The 18,913-nt window shown below is 43.1% G+C and overlaps 1 protein-coding gene and 1 long non-coding RNA gene across 3 annotated transcripts; one reads left to right on the top strand and one right to left on the bottom strand.

Moving 5' to 3' along the window:
* Positions 1-3,608: 3,608 nt before the first annotated feature.
* Positions 3,609-4,333, bottom strand: LOC140704664 (uncharacterized). Its single transcript, XR_013541236.1, has 2 exons — positions 4,255-4,333; positions 3,609-3,647 (listed from the first exon to the last, which is right to left on the bottom strand). It is a non-coding gene; the product is annotated as an uncharacterized LOC140704664 (long non-coding RNA).
* Positions 4,334-7,538: 3,205 nt separating this feature from the next.
* DAZAP2 (DAZ associated protein 2) lies at positions 7,539-16,413 on the top strand. 2 transcript variants are annotated; one of them, XM_072991067.2, is made up of 4 exons: positions 7,539-7,759; positions 10,752-10,873; positions 13,165-13,407; positions 14,858-16,413. In XM_072991067.2, the coding sequence occupies exons 1-4, from the start codon at positions 7,747-7,749 to the stop codon at positions 14,984-14,986; spliced, it is 507 nt and encodes a 168-aa protein (XP_072847168.2). In that variant the 5' UTR covers positions 7,539-7,746; the 3' UTR covers positions 14,987-16,413. The 2 variants fall into 2 exon arrangements, with proteins under 2 accessions (XP_072847168.2, XP_020640193.2); XM_020784534.3 differs by lacking the exon at positions 7,539-7,759 and adding an exon at positions 8,312-8,786.
* The last annotated feature ends 2,500 nt before the right edge of the window (positions 16,414-18,913 follow it).

The following is an 18,913-nucleotide window of genomic DNA, read 5'->3' as shown; positions in this document are numbered from 1 at the left end:
AGACAAAGATAGGAACACCTTTAATATAGTTCTACCTTTGTTCTTGTACAATGTGACAATATTTGCATCCTTCATGTCCTGTGGTACTCCACCTTCCCTCCAGCAGAGACAAAAGACTTCATACAGTTCAGTGATGATGATCTCCTTACCGCATTTCAGCACTTCAACAGGGATGTTGTCCCTTCCAGGTGCCTTGCCGGAGGCGAGGGAATCAAAGACCGCTTTTATTTCTGCTAAGGTAGGTTCGCTGTCCAGCTCTTCCAAGACAGGCAGGCACTCAATGTTATTTAATGCTTCTTCAGTTACTACATTCTCTCTGGAATATAGCTCGGAATAGTGCTGTACCCAGCGTTCCATCTGTTGTGCTCGGTCCTGGATGACCACACCAGTAGCAGACTTCAAGGGGGCAGATTTCTTCTGCATTGTACCTAAGGCCTGCTTGATACCGTCATACATTCCTTTGATGTTACCTGTGCCCGCTGCTATCTGTATCTGAGAGCAGAGCTGAAGCCAATAATCATTGGAGCATCTCCTGGCAGCCTGTTGGACTTTGCTATGAGCAGCTCGAAGAGCCTGCAAGTTGTACTCACTAGGACAGGCTTTGTATACTGCTAGAGCTCTTCTCTTATCCTCAATGGCTGGCATTAACTCCTCCGAGTGGGCTTCGAACCAGTCAGCCATCTTTTTGGTCTTCTTGCCAAAGGTGGACAAGGCGGTATTGTACACAGCGTTCTTGAAATGTTCCCATAGTTCAGATGCATTTACATTAGCCGGACCTGGAAGGGTTTCCTGAAGTGCTTGGGCAAATTCCTTCACTTTTCTTTGATTGCGAGTCTTGCTGATGTCAATTCGTGGTCTTCCTTCCTTTTTTGTGTAATACAATCTCTTTGTTCGCAGTTTTACTCTACTACACACCAGCGAGTGATCAGTATCGCAATCGGCACTCTGGTAGCTGCGTGTAATCATAATATTAGGAAGGCTAGAGCGTCTAGTGAGGATCAAATCGAGCTGATGCCAATGCTTGGATCTTGGATGTCTCCAGGAAACTCTGTGTTGAAGCTTCGTATTGAAGAATGTGTTGCTGACACAAAGACCATAATAACAGCAAAACTCCAGCAAGTGTTGGCCATTTTCGTTCATCTTTCCAATGCCAAAACGGCCTAGACAAGTGGGCCAAGAATTGTGATCAGCACCAACTCTAGCATTAAAGTCTCCAAGGATGAACAGTGCTTCTGTTTCAGGGACTTTTTTGATAGTAGCTGCCAGATCATCATAGAATTTGTCTTTCACTTCTGTAGTGGATGACAGTGTAGGTGCATATGCACTAATGAGGGTTACTGGTCCTGCTGATGAGTGGAGCTGCAGAGACAGGATTCTTTCACTCCCCACAGTAGGTGGAACAATGCATCTCAGAAGAGTATTTCTGACTGCAAAGCCAACACTATATTCCCTGGTCTCATTCGATGGTTTTCCCTGCCAGAAGAATGAGAAGTTTTTTTTCTTTGACAGATCCCAAGTCTGGCAGTCTTGTCTCTTGTAGGGCAACAATGTCCATCTGCAGTCTACTCAGTTCCATGTCAATGACAGCTGTCTTGCGCACATCATCTATTTCTTGCAGGTCATCGGGAAAGCCGTAGTCAGAAAAGCCAGGGGTCATTGTCCGTACATTCCAGGTGCCCAGCTTTAGGGCAGAAGCCTCAACAAATGGGAAACCCTGACATCTGAGCGTTCGACCTGGAGGCAGGCGTTGCGTCACGGCCTCTCCCGATTTGAAGAGACCCTTGTCCAGCAGGCTGAGGCAAAGAGGAAGTCACAAAAGCAGCAAAACCAGGGAGCTGGACAGGGAACAGATTGGATTTGTCTTCAGTATGGAAGAGATTGTCACTCTCGAATTGGCCTCCTCAGCCACACTAGATGCTGTTCCAAGTCCCCCATACAGAGCACGTTACCATAGTCTTTCGAGACTGAAGGATGCCTAACTAACACCTCATATGTTTGGTAGTAAGTTGCCTCAGATGTTGAGCAGACAGATGACAGGATGCAAACATATGCAGTTTTGGAACAAGCCTCATTTCCAACACAGTGGAGCATACTTCTGGGTACATATGCAGATAATTCCATTTTTAAAAAATTTTAATGTAAAACTTGCCACTTTACATTTATAATGTCGTTTGCACTTATGTCTGCATCTGTGGAGCCTAACGGGTTAGATTGTTCATACTCCAATTTACATAACATAAATAAACATGCTAAGCTACAAAACTATGCAAAATAGCTGTTCTCTCTCCTGTAATTATTGCATCAAAGTGATCCAAAGGCACACCTGGCTGGAGCTATAAGAAAAACAGCCAAAAACCAAACACATTCCCTGCATCATCTCAAGAAAGCACAACAAAACACAACTATGCTTTTAAATTCAAGCTGAGGAAGGAGGAAAACAGAAGCATTTCAATTTTTGTCTTATTTATTGCCTGAAGAGTGTGTTATCCCCAGCTATAATACATTTTTCTTTCTAGATGCATTTTTCCATCTTGATTTATTATAAGACTACTGGAACAGGTTCTTGTTGTAAAAATACAAAAGAGTTTTAAAAAAAGAAATATAAAAATAATCAAATACTATATGCATCGCCATCCTAATAATGGTGCTGTTTGTGGTCGGCAGCTATGGCACAGTAGAAAACAGCAACCTGTTGTAAGAATCCTCCACAAAGCTAGAAGGGACTGGTAAATCACTTTCATGTTCAGTAGGACTGCAGTATCCTTGGGGGATTGCTCCCATGGATGCCAAAAAATGTGGAAGTAGCAAATGCTATACATTGCATGGTCTCTGGCTCCCTCCACTGGCTGGTTCTGGTAAATACACAGTGGAAATACATATGAGTAGGTATTTCTGGAGTTTTTTATTTAGTATTTTCAGGCAGTGGATAAGTGAATCAACAGATTCTGATCCTGCAGATAGAGGAATCATACTGTGCTCTGTATCTAAAAAGGCCTGAAAAGGGTTTCCATAAGTTGAAATTGACCTGACGGCATGTGATTATTAATTATAGCAAGAGTACTTTTCACTTCTAATTAATTTGGGAACTATGTAAAGGGAAAAAAAATCAAAATGTGGTGTTGGAAAGACAACAGAAAGACAATTGAAGGAATCCTGTATTGTATCAAGCCTTAAATCTCACTAGAAGCCAAAATGTTTTAAGCTGAACTGAAGGTATCCTACCTGGGACATTTAGGGCAGGAAGATCAAACGCTCACAGAAAGACAGCAATGCTGAGAGGAGCTGGAGGCAGCAGGAAAAGAGAAAGACGGGACGTGAGAGGGATTGACTCAACAATGGAAGCTGCAGCTTGTAGTGTGCCTGAGGAAGGCAGTTCATGAGAGGATCTCTCAAGGATCATTCATTCACAAGGGGCACCATAAAGTCCGAAGGCATTTGACAGCATATTACAAAAAGAGCCCTTGGGGAGCAAATCAAAGTTGTTCCTACCTTGGTATTCCATTTCCAAGCAGGAAAAGCTGTTTCAGTGTGTTCAGCCCAATTTCTCCACCCCTTCCTAAAAGGTTTAGTACTTTTGCAAAGTATGAGCTTCCCCCAGAGTTGCTCGTGTACATGGGTGCTCCTGGGAACATTCTGACTTCAGCCTGCTGTTAACAGAGAGGATTCTCTCATCCTTTTGACACAGATTTATAGTTTTTTTCCCCTTGTAACGCTACTAAAGAGAACAAAACAGAATCAAATCTTGGAAAATTAGGCCTTGGGGATAGAAATGAAGCAATAGAATGACTCATAGAATTTTGCGAAGTCAACAATCTGTTAATTGCAAACACATGCTTCAATCAACTGAATAGATGACAGTATATGTGGACATCACAAATCAAGTATGCAAATCAAATAGATGATGTAATTGGAAGGAGACAGAGAAGCTTTATTCTTTCTGCCAAAACAAGACCAGGAGGAGATTGTGGTACTCATTATGAACTGTCAATATCCATTATTAGAGTAAAACTGAAAAAGAACATGAAAAGAATCATAACAAAAAAAGGAAAGAGCCGGTGTAGTCCTGGAGATTACACAAATGCAGAGTAGGTGATACCTTTCATTGGCCCACTAAAAAATAAAACAAGTAGCAAGCTTTTGTGGATAAAATGGACTTGAGATCTAAGCAAACCATATCATAATGCCAAAATATAATTGAAATAACATTCCTGATTAATATAAAGTCTACATAATGAACAAATTTCCATTACTAACCTCAATTGACTATGAACCAGAAGAACTGTAGATTGAAACCAGAGACAGTTTTGGAGAAGGACGCAAAAATTGAACACCTAAATAAATAAATAAATAAATAAATAAATAAATAAATAAATAAATAAATAAATAGGATCAGAACCCTGAATTGAGTTTTTCACCAGCTGTCACATAGAGACAAAGAGACTACAACAATCAATGCTAAGACGTAGAAGAGAAAAACAAAAGGGGAAAAAACAAGACATCTCTTCCAGAAGATCCAAGAAATTAAAGGGAAAGTTAAACCTAGACTAGGAATGCTAATCTTATTTTATTTTATGTTGGAAGCCGCCTAGAGTGGTCCATTGGTCCAGATAGGCGGGGTACAAATCAAATCAATCAATCAATCAATGGTGTATGACCAACAGGGAAGCATACTATTTGATTAGGAGAAAATAAAGAGAAGGTAGAAACAGTATACTGAAGACCTATACAGAAGAGATAAAAGAATGACCAACTCCTTTGAAGAGGAATCTTATGATCAAGAACCTGCAGTTCTAGAAAGTAAAGCGAAAGCTGTTCTGAAAGCAATAGGAAAAAATAAATCACAATGGGTAGATGGAATACCAATAGAACTATTTCAGAACACACAGATTAAATCTGTCAAAATCTTAATGAGTGTATGTCAACAAATATGGAAAACAAAACAATATCCCACAGACTGGAAATGCTGAATATAGAAATAGTGAGATACAATAATGAAGAGGTGAAATCATTCAAAGAGCAACTAAAGGAGGACTATATTCAACAGGAGTCAGGGAATAATGAACAAGGAAATGTGAGGGTGGCGAATGATATATGCCAACCAAAAGAAGGGCTGGAGGAAATCAGAGGAGAAAATTTAGGAGATTTAATTCTAACCCTAGAGCCGAGGAGAATGTTAACTGTGTTAAGGGAAGATAAGGGGAGAAAATCAGCAGAATTAATTAAAAATAGCCTGGAAGATATATTGGAGATAGATCAAGTGTATGTTTCCAGATGACACAAGGGACAGCAGAATGTTTAGAGAGACAGAAACAAGAAAAGACAAATAAGAGGAAGAGTTACTTAAAAAGATGAAAAAGGAAAAATATTAAGTTGGCCCTCAAAGTTGAAAGCATGTACTGTATATACTTAATTTTGGAATTGTAAAGGGGCATATCTTATATATTAAAAAGGGGAATTAAACTGAAATAAGGGATCATTAATCAGGGTAAAGGCATAACACAGTGTTTTTTGAGGTAAATTGAAGCTAGATATAAGGATGGGGCAAAACAAATAGTACTTAATGAATATACTGTACATTAGATATGGTACTGATATAGATATGATAGAAAATGTAGAGACAGAAATGGCTAAACAATTATATAAAGAAAATCTGTATAAAATGCTTTAGATAACATCTATTATATGTTAGGAACCTACTCAATTATGATTGGTATAAAATACAAAGTTTGTTGATTAAATCACCTCAAAATTATATAGATTTGGAACTGGAATTACATTTATTAGGTATGTTTTTAGAGGATTTTGAGAACACTGAGAGCAATATTATGATAGTAGCCAATATTATATGCTAAAATACACACATCAACGGTTTAAACGTTTAAAACATGTATAGATTTTGAAGAGACAGCTAAGAAGAAACCAAAACACAAAAAAATTATAAGCAACCCATGTAACACAATGCTTACACAAGCACGAATTGAATGTAGATAGATTGAAAAACTAATAAAATGTGTTTAAAAAAGAAAGAAGAACAAGTGGGTCCTGGAGCAACCCAAGCCTGAACTAACTCAGGAAACAAAAATATTGAAGCTGTGATTCTTTGGAACAGATAAGAGTGGTCGTTTGACTAGATAGGCGGGGTATAAATGCAATCAATCAATCAGTCAATCAGTCAATCAATCAATCTAGGAACCATTGGGAGCAGCAAAAGAAAAGATCATATAGTATAGGGAAAGGATTGACTCCCTAAGGGAACCACAGGGTTGGGTTTACAAGAGCCAAGCAGGGCTGTTGAGGACAGGGCATTTTGGAGATTGATGGCACGCAACAACAGTGCTTTTGTTTGCATATGCTGTACATTTCGAAGCTTTGTGCCTCCGTATGTCTCCAACTGATGAAAGTTTACTACCTCTATCCATGGAAATGCAAGGTGCAACAGATAACTAATGTGGCAAGGGCCTCTTCAGCAGTGCCACGCTGATGATGGAGCTGTCAGAAAGGTTCAAGCAGTACCTGTTTCTGGGGTTGATCTCGGGGATCCCATAATCTCACTGTTAGAGCAGCTGTTCTGGCTGCCAATCTGTTTCTGGGCACAATTCAAAGGGCTGGTTTTAACTTATAAAGCCTTAAATGGCTTGGCCCTAAACTAACTCAAAGACTGTATCTCCCATTGGATCATGAGGAGAGGAATTTCTCCCAGTTCCACCAGCCTCACAGGTGAGTTTGGTGGGAGACGGTCTTCTTTGTCGCTGCTCCCAGATTCTCGAACGCCACACACACACCCACAGGGGAAGCTAGACTGGCCCCATCTTTGCTGTCCTTCCACAAACAGATGAAGGCCTTTCTCTTCAGGCAAGCTTTACCTGCGTCACTAGCTGCCTGAGATGGGTTTTTTTTTTAATGGACTGCTCTGCCCCGTTGCTTTTGAATGGGTTTCTGGTGCTGCTTTTGTTGACCGCCTTTCAGTGTGGTACTTGCTGGATCTTTTTAATAATTCGTATACTTATTGCTTTAGTCTTAAAGATTGACTTTTAATTATGTAAGCTGCCTCTGGTCCTTTTCAAAGAGAAAGAAGGTAAAATAAATATTTCAAAAGGGAACCTTTAAAAAAAATAAACCCAACCACCCTCCTAAACTTTTGAAAAGCTTTTGTTTGCTTTTTACAGTATCTTTCTGCAGGTGTTAAGGAGCCTTTAAAGGCGACTGCTTTGAACTTCGTCTTGTTGTTGTCGTTTCAATTTTTTCTACTGACTTGTCTTTCCTTCTCCTGCCAGGCTCCCTTTGGAACTGGTCTGAACGAGAGAAGAACCAAATCAGAAATTAGGACAATAGCCTAATCAATCAATAGCAATTAAGCAATTAATTGACGGAACGATCGGGGCCATTCCCCCTTCTCCCCGGTGCATCTGTCCCTCCGACCCCATCGAGAAAAGGGAAAGCCGGCGGATCCCGAGGGCGCGCTCCCGCCCTCTGACCTGTCAGCCTCAACAGGCCACGCCCCCTCGGCCATCTGGCCACACCCCCAGCCCCCCCCACCCGGCCGGTCGTGTCCTCTGCTCCAGCCGCGCTGCGGAGTGACGTCACGCGCCTCGACGTAACCCCTCTCATCAGGTTTGCGGCGACAACAACAAGGAAGTGATCGAGAAAGGAAGAGTCGCCGCCGTCGCCAAAAGCCCCACAGTCGGTGGAACCTCCCATAGCCGGGCGAGCCGTTCTTCCCTTTCGCCTCTTCTCGACGCCGCCATCATGAACAGCAAAGGCAAGGGGCTCATTTCCTTTTCCTCCTCCCTCCTCCCCGCCCCCTCCCCCGCACAACCCCACCCCGCCGCTTCGCCCTTTCTCAGGGGGCGCCGTTCCTTTAAGGCTGGCGCCGCAGTCCCGTTATTCTCCGGGCCCTGTCCGTAAGTGGCGGGAGCCTCGACCAATGGGAGGCCTCGAAAAGTCGGGGTGAAGGGGGTGGGGGAAGGGCGGATGTTAGGTTGCTATGACGCAACCCTCCCGGCCAGGATGTTAACTCTTGAGCTGCCGCGGAGGCGGGGGTGACTTGGGCAAGGAGAACCCCCTTCTTCGCCCGGCTCGGAGGAAGCACCGCCGGGCCCCGCGGCACCCTTCGGGGACCAGGGCCCGAAAGGCGTTCGGGTGCCTCGGGGGAAGCCCTGGAAGGAGAGAGGGGTGGGGGTCGGGCTGGAGGGCCAGGTCTTTCGGGGAGGATGGCGGCTGTTCGCAGCAGGAAGCAGGCGGGAAGGTCCCTTGGGCGCTTCCAGGTGACTTTTGTGCCGCCACCTTCTCCCGCGTAACAGGTCAGGAGGACCGCGAGGCCCCACCGAGCCGAATTGCAGGGCTTGGTTTTTAGGCCCTGCAAAGGCTTTGTCATCTAGACTAGGTAGCCTGGCCTGACTCTGCCTTTACCCGCCCTAGCCTGGCATTAAAACGAGACCCCCACCCCACCCCCATACACGAAAGGAGGGTGAAAATGTGGGGCTTCCTCGGTGGAGCTTGTTTCCAAAGGGTGACCTTTATTCTCCCCTTTAAAAGGTGCCCCTGGGCCTGTGGTGATCGGCCAGCAGTAGGGCTTCTCCTTCCCCTTTTTTGCCGTGAAGTGAGGTAGGATAGCAAATGGACGGCAGCTGAAGGGAAAGGGAAAGTGCGGAGCCAAAATCAGGCGGCTGTCACCAGATGAAGACTGGATTGGAATAAATAGTGGCCATGAGGAATATAACAGCATGCCACAAAACCTAGGCACAGCCCTGCATTGGGACTTATTCTGTGCTCCTGTGCTATGACAGGTATCAATCAACCAATCAATCAATCAAATACTGTACCTTTTGACTGGTATGAAAGACAGATGTTGAATAGAAAGGAAGGATAATGTATAGTATTGCTGAATAGGGAGAGATGAATTGCAGGGTTAAAGCAGTGTATTGACTAGGTCAGTCCTGTGCAAACTAAAGCAAGTCCAGATGACTTGCTTTCATGTGAACACACAGATCATTGGCCGAGACTTTGTAGCCTATTGTAAAGTTGCACAAAAGTAGGGCAATTGAATATGGAGATTTGGCAAGTCAAGTCTATAAATTCTATTGATTCAAATGGGCCTCCTCTTGTGCAACTTAGTACACTAAGCAACAAGTTTCATGCTGTTGTAGACTTTAAGTGATTTAGATCCAGCTGGAACAGAAAGGGTGATAGACTTTTTAAGGTTAATAATAACCTACAGGGACTATCCTGTGCTTGTATTTAATCCTAACTCTGCTAAAAAACAAAACAAAACAATCCCTTTTCTCTTGGAAATAAAATCTCCAAGAAAGGTGAGTTTACAAACATTCGCTTAGTGCATTTATATACCCCTTTACACTCAAGATGTATTACAATTCAAAATATTAACACAAAAATATAAGCTACAACTGACAGAATGAGCAGATGGAATAATCTAATCTACAACTGGTTACTTGAACAATTAAACAGCAGGATCAGGCTTGATATTGTCCTTCCTTGGCCCTGAGAAGTTGAGGAAAGAGTGCCTGAGCTGAATTCATTGCAGTCATAGACAGATTTCCTCAACCGCTGATGGGATGAACTTTTAGCCCTGTGTGTTCTCTGTATGGCCTCCCACAGCCTCTCATGGGAACTTATTTCAGAACTCAATCCAATTTCTGTGGATGGGGAGCTTCCTAAGCTTCAGAATATCATTTTTTCCTTTTAAAACCACCAAATCAATTTGACAGCTTGGGGAGGTCCACAAAACCAAGGCTGTTTGGCCTGATACAGATGGAAAGAGTGCATACAGTAGTGCTGTTATACAGAGACTGGAGTTTGTATCACGTAAAACTACTCTCCTGACACTGTAATTTTGCATACACTTACTCACTACGCATGTTTAGCAAACAACAGCCTCAGTTTGAGGTGGTATGTGTAAGTTTGGGCAATATAAAAGAGCATATCCCTGCTACAGAAGGAAATACAGATTGAGTAAAGAACTTTGCAGTGAAGAATTGCACTGAGGGAGAGCATTTTAAAAGCATTTACCTGTGAATAAGTCCCGTTGGGGTTTACCAGGTATGCTGTAGCTTTTTAATTTCATTTGCCACCCCATTCAGGAAATTTCAGGATGATGTCAGGATGATTTCATTCACCAACGGATCTCCCCTCCCCCTTTGGCTATAATTTGTTTACTCTTGCCAGCTGAAAAGCTGTAACTAATCTGAAGCCGCAGCCAAGATATTGCCAGAATAACTGTCATAGTACAGGTCTGTTGCCAAAATGGGAAACTAATTGCAGAAAATGGAACTGGCAGGATGACCCCCTTCGACTTGAGTAGATCTGCCTAGGACTGGGCTGTTAGAGTTCGGTTGCTTCAGTGTTAAATCAGTGGTTGGTTGATGGAATTGGATTTGGTATATAACCATGAGAATAATGATTAAGCAAACAACTTTTTATTAAGTTTGAAAAAAAGTTTATCTCTAATAAGACAGCACTATCCTTTCCCTTGAAATGTAACTCTTGGCTGCCTTTGTTCTTAAACAGAGGAGGCTTGAGAGACGGTTGTTTTAATGTATTCATTCACATAGATAAAAAGTGGCAGATGTTTTTGTGGTCTTTGACCTTTCCACTGAGGAAGTACTTCTGTTTCTTAGAGACTTATTTTCTTTCATTCAGAGATGGACTCCAAAGGAGGGAGTTTCCTTGGCCTCAGTTCCTTTTCTTTTGTAGCCTGGAAAACTGTGCTAATATTGATTAACTTTTCCTCCTAGGTCAATACCCTACGCAGCCTTCCTACCCAGTTCAGCCTCCTGGTAATCCCTCAGTGTTCCAGCAGACCATGCCTCTTCCTCAGGCTCCACCGTATACCGAGGCGCCTCCTGCTTACTCAGAAGTATGTAATCTGCTCTGTGATATGAAAAGACAACATGAACTCTGCTTGATCAGACAACAGGTTCTTTTTGCTTATAAGGGCTGCAGCGGTGATTAACAATGAACATAACAGAGTAGATTTGATTTAAATCAAATTGATTTAAAAATCAGATTTTATAAATTAATTTTTGATGATTTAAATTAAAAAAGGATTTTATTTAAATTGTAATTTAAATCAATTTGATGTTTTTTAAAAAAAATCATTGATTTTTATACTAAGGGCATGTTGTTCTAGCTGAATATTATCTACTAATCCACTTGATGACATTTTGAACATTCAAAAGCATGTTTCCAAAGCATGTCTTAGTTCTTGTGAGGACCTTTTATGAAGTTTCACATAGTATCAGCTAGGTGCACAATAGTTGCATGTCCGAATGCTTCATCTTAACCCCAGAGGGACCCTTCCTGGTAACCAAGATAACTTGTTCTCAAAATCTAGGCCCAAGTCATTTGATCCCATAAACTTTGGCAATGATGGTTAATACTGAAAGAGATCAGCTCATGTGTGTGGTCATACTACTACACCTTCCCCTTATTGTTCCCGATTATGGTATATTTATGTAGCACTTTTGTGAACTAAAGAAGGATTGATCTGGTGCTATATCTCTATCTTGGGTTTTGATGAGCTAGTCTATGTCCTAAACTTAACCATAGCATATAGTAGCCTGTCTTTTGACAAGGGTAGTCACTGTTGCAGCTCTTTGGCTTCCTGTTCCCTTCTGGGTATGTTTAAGGGAATTGATTTGTCCTTTCTTAGGCCACAAGCAGGCAAAGATCTTTCTCTTCAGGCAGGCTTTCCCTTAATAACTGGTTTTTAAATGAATAGTTGTGCTCTGATGTTTCAAATGTGCTTTAGTATTGATTTTCTTACTGTTTTTAATGTAATACTTGTTTTAATCCTTTTAAAATATTTGTATGTGTACTGTTTTTACCCTCTACGTATTGTCTTTTTAATTATGTAAGCCACCTTGGGTTCTTTTTAAGGAGAAAGGGGGATAAACTAGTTTAAATAAATAATAAATAACTAAATATTAGTTGACATAAGCTTTTATGGACTACAGACCACTTCAGCAGATGCATAGATGGACTCCATATATCTGCTGGAGTGGATTTTAATTCACAAAACCTATATCAAAAAGCACTGCTTTACCTCTGAGGTTTTACAATTTTATTTTAATTTTTGCTGTTTTTTGCTGAAACAGACTTAATACTGCAATCTCACTCACCTCTACTCAATTTAATTTTGGTGTAGATAGCTAGCCATGTAATTAGTCTCTCATTTTCCCCTTTTCATGATGGGTAGGTGCCAGATATTACACTGAGATGTGTAAAATGTTTCAGTTGTTGCCATTGCTAGTGCTCCATAAATATGCTCTCATTCATGTCCATATAGAGTCAGTAACGGATTGGATGAGGGTGAATAAATTGAAACTTAATCCAGACAAGACAAAGGTGCTTCTGGTCAGTCAAAATGCATATCAAGGAACAGGGTGCAGCCTGTGCTGGATGAGGTTACACTCCCCCTGAAAAAACAGGTGCGCAGCTTGGGGGTGCTCTTGAATTCATTCATACAAGTTTAATTCAAAATTTTGAGGGAGGAGATTAGGGCAACTGAGGGGAAAAGGTTTAGAGAAGCAAGAGGCTTCCATGACCAAAGCATACACCATTGCTCTCTTACTCCGGACATCAGGTATAAGCATGCTGGGCTGGTTACCTCTGTATATTAAGCAGGAATTAACCCATGGTTCCATATATTCAACATTGGAACTCTGTTCCAAAAAAGACACATTTGGCTGAAATTCAGAAATGGTTCTCATCCAGCTAGGAGAGGCAGGCTGTTTTTTTTTAATGTATGTATTTATATTTATATATATATGAGAGGAGCTGTTTGAGAGAGTATTAGCTCCATATTTTTCCTACATCTTCCAAGCCCCACTAGGCTAAAGGTGCCACAATGAAAGTACACCAGAAGCCTAAAGAGAAAGCAGAGCTAGCTGTCCACACGATGTCTCCTTCTCTTGTGGTTCCCAGAAACAATTTCCTGGGAAGACCACAATAGGCAGAGAATAGACCTTTGTCTGTTCTACAAGCTCCCTTCATGTATACTTCAATTCATCAAAAGCAGTTATATTGCCAGTGATGACTGGATATAGGGAAATGTCTTGATGAGGTGAAAAGTCTCTGAATATATTTATAAAGCATTTTCTTCCCTGTGTTCTCTCTCTCTCTGTCTCCAATCTCGCCCCCTACCAGCTCTATCGCCCAAACTTTGTGCATCCTGGGGCTGCCACTGTACCAACCATGTCTGCCGCTTACCCTGGTGCTTCTTTGTACCTTCCTGTGGCTCAGTCGGTTGCTATGGGCCCAATGGGTTCTTCAGTTCCAGTGGCTTTCTATCCTGTGGGGCCAGTCTACCCTCCTGGATCCGCTGTCCTTGTTGAAGGAGGCTATGATGCTGGAGCAAGGTTTGCGCATGGTGCCCCTGCTAATATTCCGGTAAGTAAAACTGCTTGCTGTTCTTGTTCCTTAACCATTTGGGTCTTTTGGATGGTCTGAGAAAGGGATGTACCTCGATATCCTCCACATCAAAAAAAATGATCTTGCTCATTATTATTATTATGTGAAAACTGAGCAGTATCTAATGATATGCCTGCTGTGCTCGCATGGTAATCAATATTTCCTCATCACTGAAAAGCTATAAGCATGAAATGATCTGTAGGGATCATGAAGTGCCTCATGTACAATTAGGACCGAGTAGCCAAGAGGAGAAGGGGACGACCGAGGAGGAGATGGCTGGACAGGGTCATCGAAGCGACCAACATGAATTTGACCCAACTCCGGGAGGCAGTGGAAGACAGGAGGGTCTGGCATGCTCTGGTCCATGGGGTCACGAGGAGTCGGGCACGACTAAATCATGAAACGAGCCATGAGATTATACAAGGCAAAAGAATCTCCTGGGCTTTTTTTTAATTTGATAGAAAATATAAAATCGGTTCATTCCCTTTAATTCCAGCTAGTTCTATAAAGATGCTCTAATTTCCTCAGGTATGCAGTAATTTTTAGCAAGGGATTAGCTGCATTGCCAAACAAAGATGATGCCCTCTTGTCATCTTTGGACTCAATTCAGTTCCTCACCCATGAAAAGAAACGTAACAGACCCAAGAGAGAGTCATTTCCTCTGACCTTGACAAGCTCCTGGTGGGGATTAAATTTGGATTGGGTCAGGAGATGGGAACCTTCACCCAGCAAAGGGCCTGAATTTGGGCCAGAAGGGATTGGGAGATGGCCCTTGTGATGACAAGATTCCTCCTCCACACTCCCCAAAGAAATAGGAGTTGGCTGCAGGGGCAAGGTGGGGGAATCCTGTTTCGCCACTCTTTTTGTTCACTTTCCCCATAGGGATGATAAATGTTGGGAGGGAATGCCCTTTTTATCTTTGGTTTGAGATGACAAGGGCATTACCTGTACAAAGAGAGCCACAGATCTCTGTCTGTTTCGGCTTGGAGGGGGAAATGATGCCAGAGAAGGGGGGGGGCTAAATGACATGGTATGAGGGGTGAACATTAGCTTCCCATGACACCTGGTGATGGCTTGGTCCTGGGGGCAAATCTGTAACCTCTGGGAAATGGTCCACCCTCGACTATATGTCTCAGGGGCCTCGGCAGCTCTACAGCCTCAGTTGTGTAGAGTTAGTCTCCATGGTTCCCTTGTATCTCAGGATAATCATCTGTCCAGAGAATCTATTTGCCACGAGCAAACCTTTTCAAACACAAAATCCATGTGTGGAGTGTGGTGCAGAAGCAATGTAGTGAAACGCCTCCCATGCTGCTTAAGTTCTCGTTCTGCCGCTCTTCCTCGGAGCCCCTGTGCTGCTTGGGAGCTTCCCATTTGACATGTTTCCTGCCAGCGTTCTTCCCCCTAACAGGTGGTTCTTCTTGTCTTCCAGCCCCCTCCTCCTGGCTGTCCTCCCAACGCGGCCCAGCTGGCTGTCATGCAGGGTGCCAACGTGCTAGTGACGCAACGGAAGGGCAACTTCTTCATGGGGGGCTCCGACGGTGGCTACACTATCTGGTGAAGGGAAAGGGGGGGGCTACATTGGTGTAAAGGAACGACATCACATACTGTCAGCACTTCTCACAATGTAACCGCTTTAGTCGTATTAACCCGGAGTTGCAGTTTAGACACAGGATGATGCGGGGGGGTGTCTTCCTGGTGCCCTGACCCTTCAGGCACTTTTTCTTTTAAACAAACAAACAAACAAAAAATTAAAAAGAAAAAGGTGGCAAACTTTAAATAAAAACCATGCAATGGTAGGAGTGCCTCTTTCCAACCTTTGGGGATTCAGTTTTGAAAGGAACGTGAGCTGAGCTGCCCCAATATTTCCCCTTTAATTCCACAGGAAAAGCCTTTCACTGTGGCATTCATTCTCTCTCTCTCGCTTTCTCTCTCCCTGGCTTTTATTATTACAACTATATATAAGACCAGGTGTTTCGGGTGGGGGTGGGGATAAGAAGAGGTTGGGCTGGGAGGGGACCAAAATGAAAATTGCTAAGAAAGCCTAGCTTCCAAATATTAAAAAATATATATATATAAAAACCTTGCAGTTATCTCCATTGCCCGTTAGTACTAAGATAATGCATCATCTTTCCTCTTCCATAGAATCAGTGGTGCTGGAGAGAAATGTAGTCACATATAATTCTATTTCTTTTGGGGGAAGAGGCGCCTGTGGTGGATGCCTCTTAAAGGAGAAGGACTGGGGCCCAGTTCTTAATTTTTAGTGCCCCTCTCTACCGGCTCCTCCCTCTCAACCTTTGCTCTCTGTTTCTTTGCCAGGAAGGTATGCAGCTAGAGCGTTGGCCTGGGATGTTCTTTTTATACACTCTTAAGTGATCTTGGGACTCCTTTGCACATTAAAAATCTAACTGAAGCCATGTTTTGGTGCCAGAAACACAACATTTCATTAAATGCTTCCTGTATGTTTTAAACAGACAAACAAACAAACAAAAACTTAAGATGAAACCAGTTTTTTTTTTAAAGGGGTGGGGTGGGGAAGCAACCCGGTGTCTTGATAACAAAACTCTGTATGGAATGTTATTCAGGCTAGAGAGACAGGAATGCCTGGGGAACATCAATCATTGTGCAAGCTTGCTGGAGTTTTGTTTTGTTATTTTTTTTTAGATGCATCTTTTAAAAAAGTGACTTGGGTACAATGAAGTCTTACTAGGATTAAGAAGAATATTTCAGGGATCCTCAATCTTTTGTTGTTGTTGTTGCTTTTGTTTTTATGAATTAAAATTTATCAGATTTGGTGAATATATTTTATCTTAATTTTCTGCGTGTTGTATGTGTCATGGTCAACCATACAGCTGACTGTTAATGAAAGGTTGGGATTCTAGGTCTCTCTGTAAAACACTGTGGTGCACTTAACTTGTGGACTTTTTATACTAAAAACAAGTAGAATAAAGGCTATTTTGAAAATTTGAATAAAGTGACAAAGTTGAATTTAGCCTCTTAAAATTCCTGTCCTTGTAAATACATCTGCTTCTTAGTTCACTGTGCTTTCTCAGTGTAAGGTACTGGTTTGTATCCTATTGTGACTCCCAACTAGAGTTGACCAGTTGACCCAGTGAGATTTACAAAGAGCTGACTTACTCTTCAGCAGCTGACTCAGTGGGTCTACCCTTGAGCTGAGATTAGCAATGAAATATTGGCCATTGTACATTGTATGATTTCTGGGGCCAAATTACATGTGATGCTAATTGCATCTTCAGAAAAGACATCAATTGTTCATTATAACAATATGAAGTGAGGAGGAACAGATTTTCATTGGGATCAAAGAACAGGGAGGAGTTTAAATGCTGTTATTTCCCTATAATGATCCTGATGAAAATGCTCTTTATAGTGTTCCGAGCACACAGAAAAAAAGTTATAGGTGACAGAGAGAGCTTTTTTTTTGAGATAACAGCAGGATGATGTTTTGACTGGGATGTAAATCAATTCCTCTGTTCTACTGTTGTTGTTTTAAAAAAAGAATAGCTGTGGGCTTCCTAGTTACAAATGTTCTATCCCACTTGACCCTTATCTGCTCAGCCTTACAAGTAAGGACTGACTGCACTTCTGAAGCTAGAATACTGTAGTTGATCTGTTGAGGCTGAACTAGGTCTTATTTAAGACATGAGTCTTTACCATCCCAATGTCAAATCTTTCTTCCCTTTTCTGCAACATGTCAACATTTACATCACACACTCACGTTGGTGTGTGTTTTCCTATATGAAATGATCAAAGTGACTTCTAGAATGTTAGTTAAAACTATTTGAAAGGCATCTCTTGATTCAGATTTTAAAATGGAAAAGCAATTAAAGCAACAGGTCCAATTCATAGCTTATCTGTTACCCAGAAAGGGTAAGAGCTTGCTCATGGTGCACCTCTCTCAGTTTGCTACCTAATACTGTGTCTCATGGGTTCTTAAAGGATGAGGCAGAATCCATCAAGGATATACAGGGCAGCTTAGTGTATATCTTTCTTCTTTCACTTTTATACTACCCAATTAGTATGAAGCAGTACTCTGGGCAATTGACAACAAATAAATGCAACAGTAAGAAATAATAATAAAAAATATACAAACAGAGCAATCAATAAAATAATATAAAACAAATAAAACAAGCAGGAGGAATAGTCTGATGACAGGACAAATTAGGCAAGTCTTTAGAGGATGCTACTGAATGCTGCTTTTAAAAATATTGTTTTAAATACCCTTTTAAAGGCAGGAGGCCAGGCGTAGCTCAGCTGGGAGCCCATTCCAAAGGGCTGGTGCCCCCATGGAGAAGGCAACTCCTAGGAATATTACCCATGAAGATCTGATGGCATGGGTGGATGTTCTTGGGGAGAGGCGCTCTGAAAAGTATCCAGGGCCCAAACTTCAGAAAGCGTGAACAAAAATTAAAGCCCGGAGAACTACAAGGTTTTAGTTATTGATCTGGGCTGGGGTAGGTAATGCTTGAGTGGCCCTTTTTTTCTATGAACTTTGGAGGGACATGCCCTGCCTTTGATAATCCCCTAAAAAAATGTTATAGCCCCACTTTGGATCAGCTCTGTCCCCATTCTTTGCAGATTGCAGGTATCCATGTATAAGACAGGGTGCAATCAGAAGTGGAAATAGCACACATTTTAGATTGACTGTGGCGTGGTCTCATGTGAGCTATTTCCTGGCAATCTCATGAGGTTTGATTGGGCAGCAGTGCTCCATGCTCAACCCTGCTCCGTGCCCATCATGGATGACCATTTTAGCTCAGCAGCAGGACTACTACCGTATATGCCGGCGTACAAGATGACTTTTTGGGCCCAAAAAACATGCCTCCAAGTGGGGGGTCGTCTTGTACGCTGGGTGCACTTCATTTGGGCCAGGAAGGAGCCGCCACCGTTGAGAGACGCGGGGCCGCGCTGGCCGGGGAGGAAGGCGGGTGGGCAGGCAGTTGGTCTGGATGGAGGGAGGGAAGCACAGCCTGCCATGCCTGAGCGGCCAGAGCCCACTGCCGGGCTGCCCACTGCCCCGCGCCGCTGAGCCAGCAGCACACTCGTTTCCTCCTCCTCCTGCCACTGCCCGCTCAGCCTCTTGCCCTCTTCCTCGCCCGTCACTGGGCAGCCTGCTGCCCCGCGCCGCTGAGCCAGCAGCACGCTTGCTCGCCCACCACCTGCCCGTTTCCCCTCTTCCTCCTCCTGCTGCCGCCCGCTCAGCCTCTTGCCCTCTTCCTCGCCCTCAGCCAGAGCCTGCTGCTGGGCTGCCTGCCGCCCCGCGCCGCTGAGCCAGCTGCGTACTTGCTCTCCCGCCACCCACCCTTTTCCCCTCTTCCTCCTCCTCCTCCTGCCACCGCCCACTCAGCCTCTTGCCCTCTTCCTCACCCTCCCACTGCTGAGCCAGCGTGCTCGCTCGTCCGCCACCCCCCACTTCCCCTCTTCCTCCTCCTGCCTCCGCCTGCCCAGGCTCTTCCTGTTGGGGGAGTCA

Source organism: Pogona vitticeps, chromosome 2 (genome assembly GCF_051106095.1).
Source record: "Pogona vitticeps strain Pit_001003342236 chromosome 2, PviZW2.1, whole genome shotgun sequence".
NCBI lineage: Eukaryota > Metazoa > Chordata > Lepidosauria > Squamata > Agamidae > Pogona > Pogona vitticeps.
This window is presented reverse-complemented; position numbering and strand designations above follow the sequence as displayed.

What these genes read in the sequence shown, in the direction of transcription:
- DAZAP2 (XM_072991067.2), top strand. An exon ending in CGCCTCCTGCTTACTCAGAA is followed by an intron (nt 10,874 to 13,164) that starts GTATGTAATCTG and finishes GCCCCCTACCAG; the next exon opens with CTCTATCGCCCAAACTTTGT. An exon ending in GTGCCCCTGCTAATATTCCG is followed by an intron (nt 13,408 to 14,857) that starts GTAAGTAAAACT and finishes CTTGTCTTCCAG; the next exon opens with CCCCCTCCTCCTGGCTGTCC.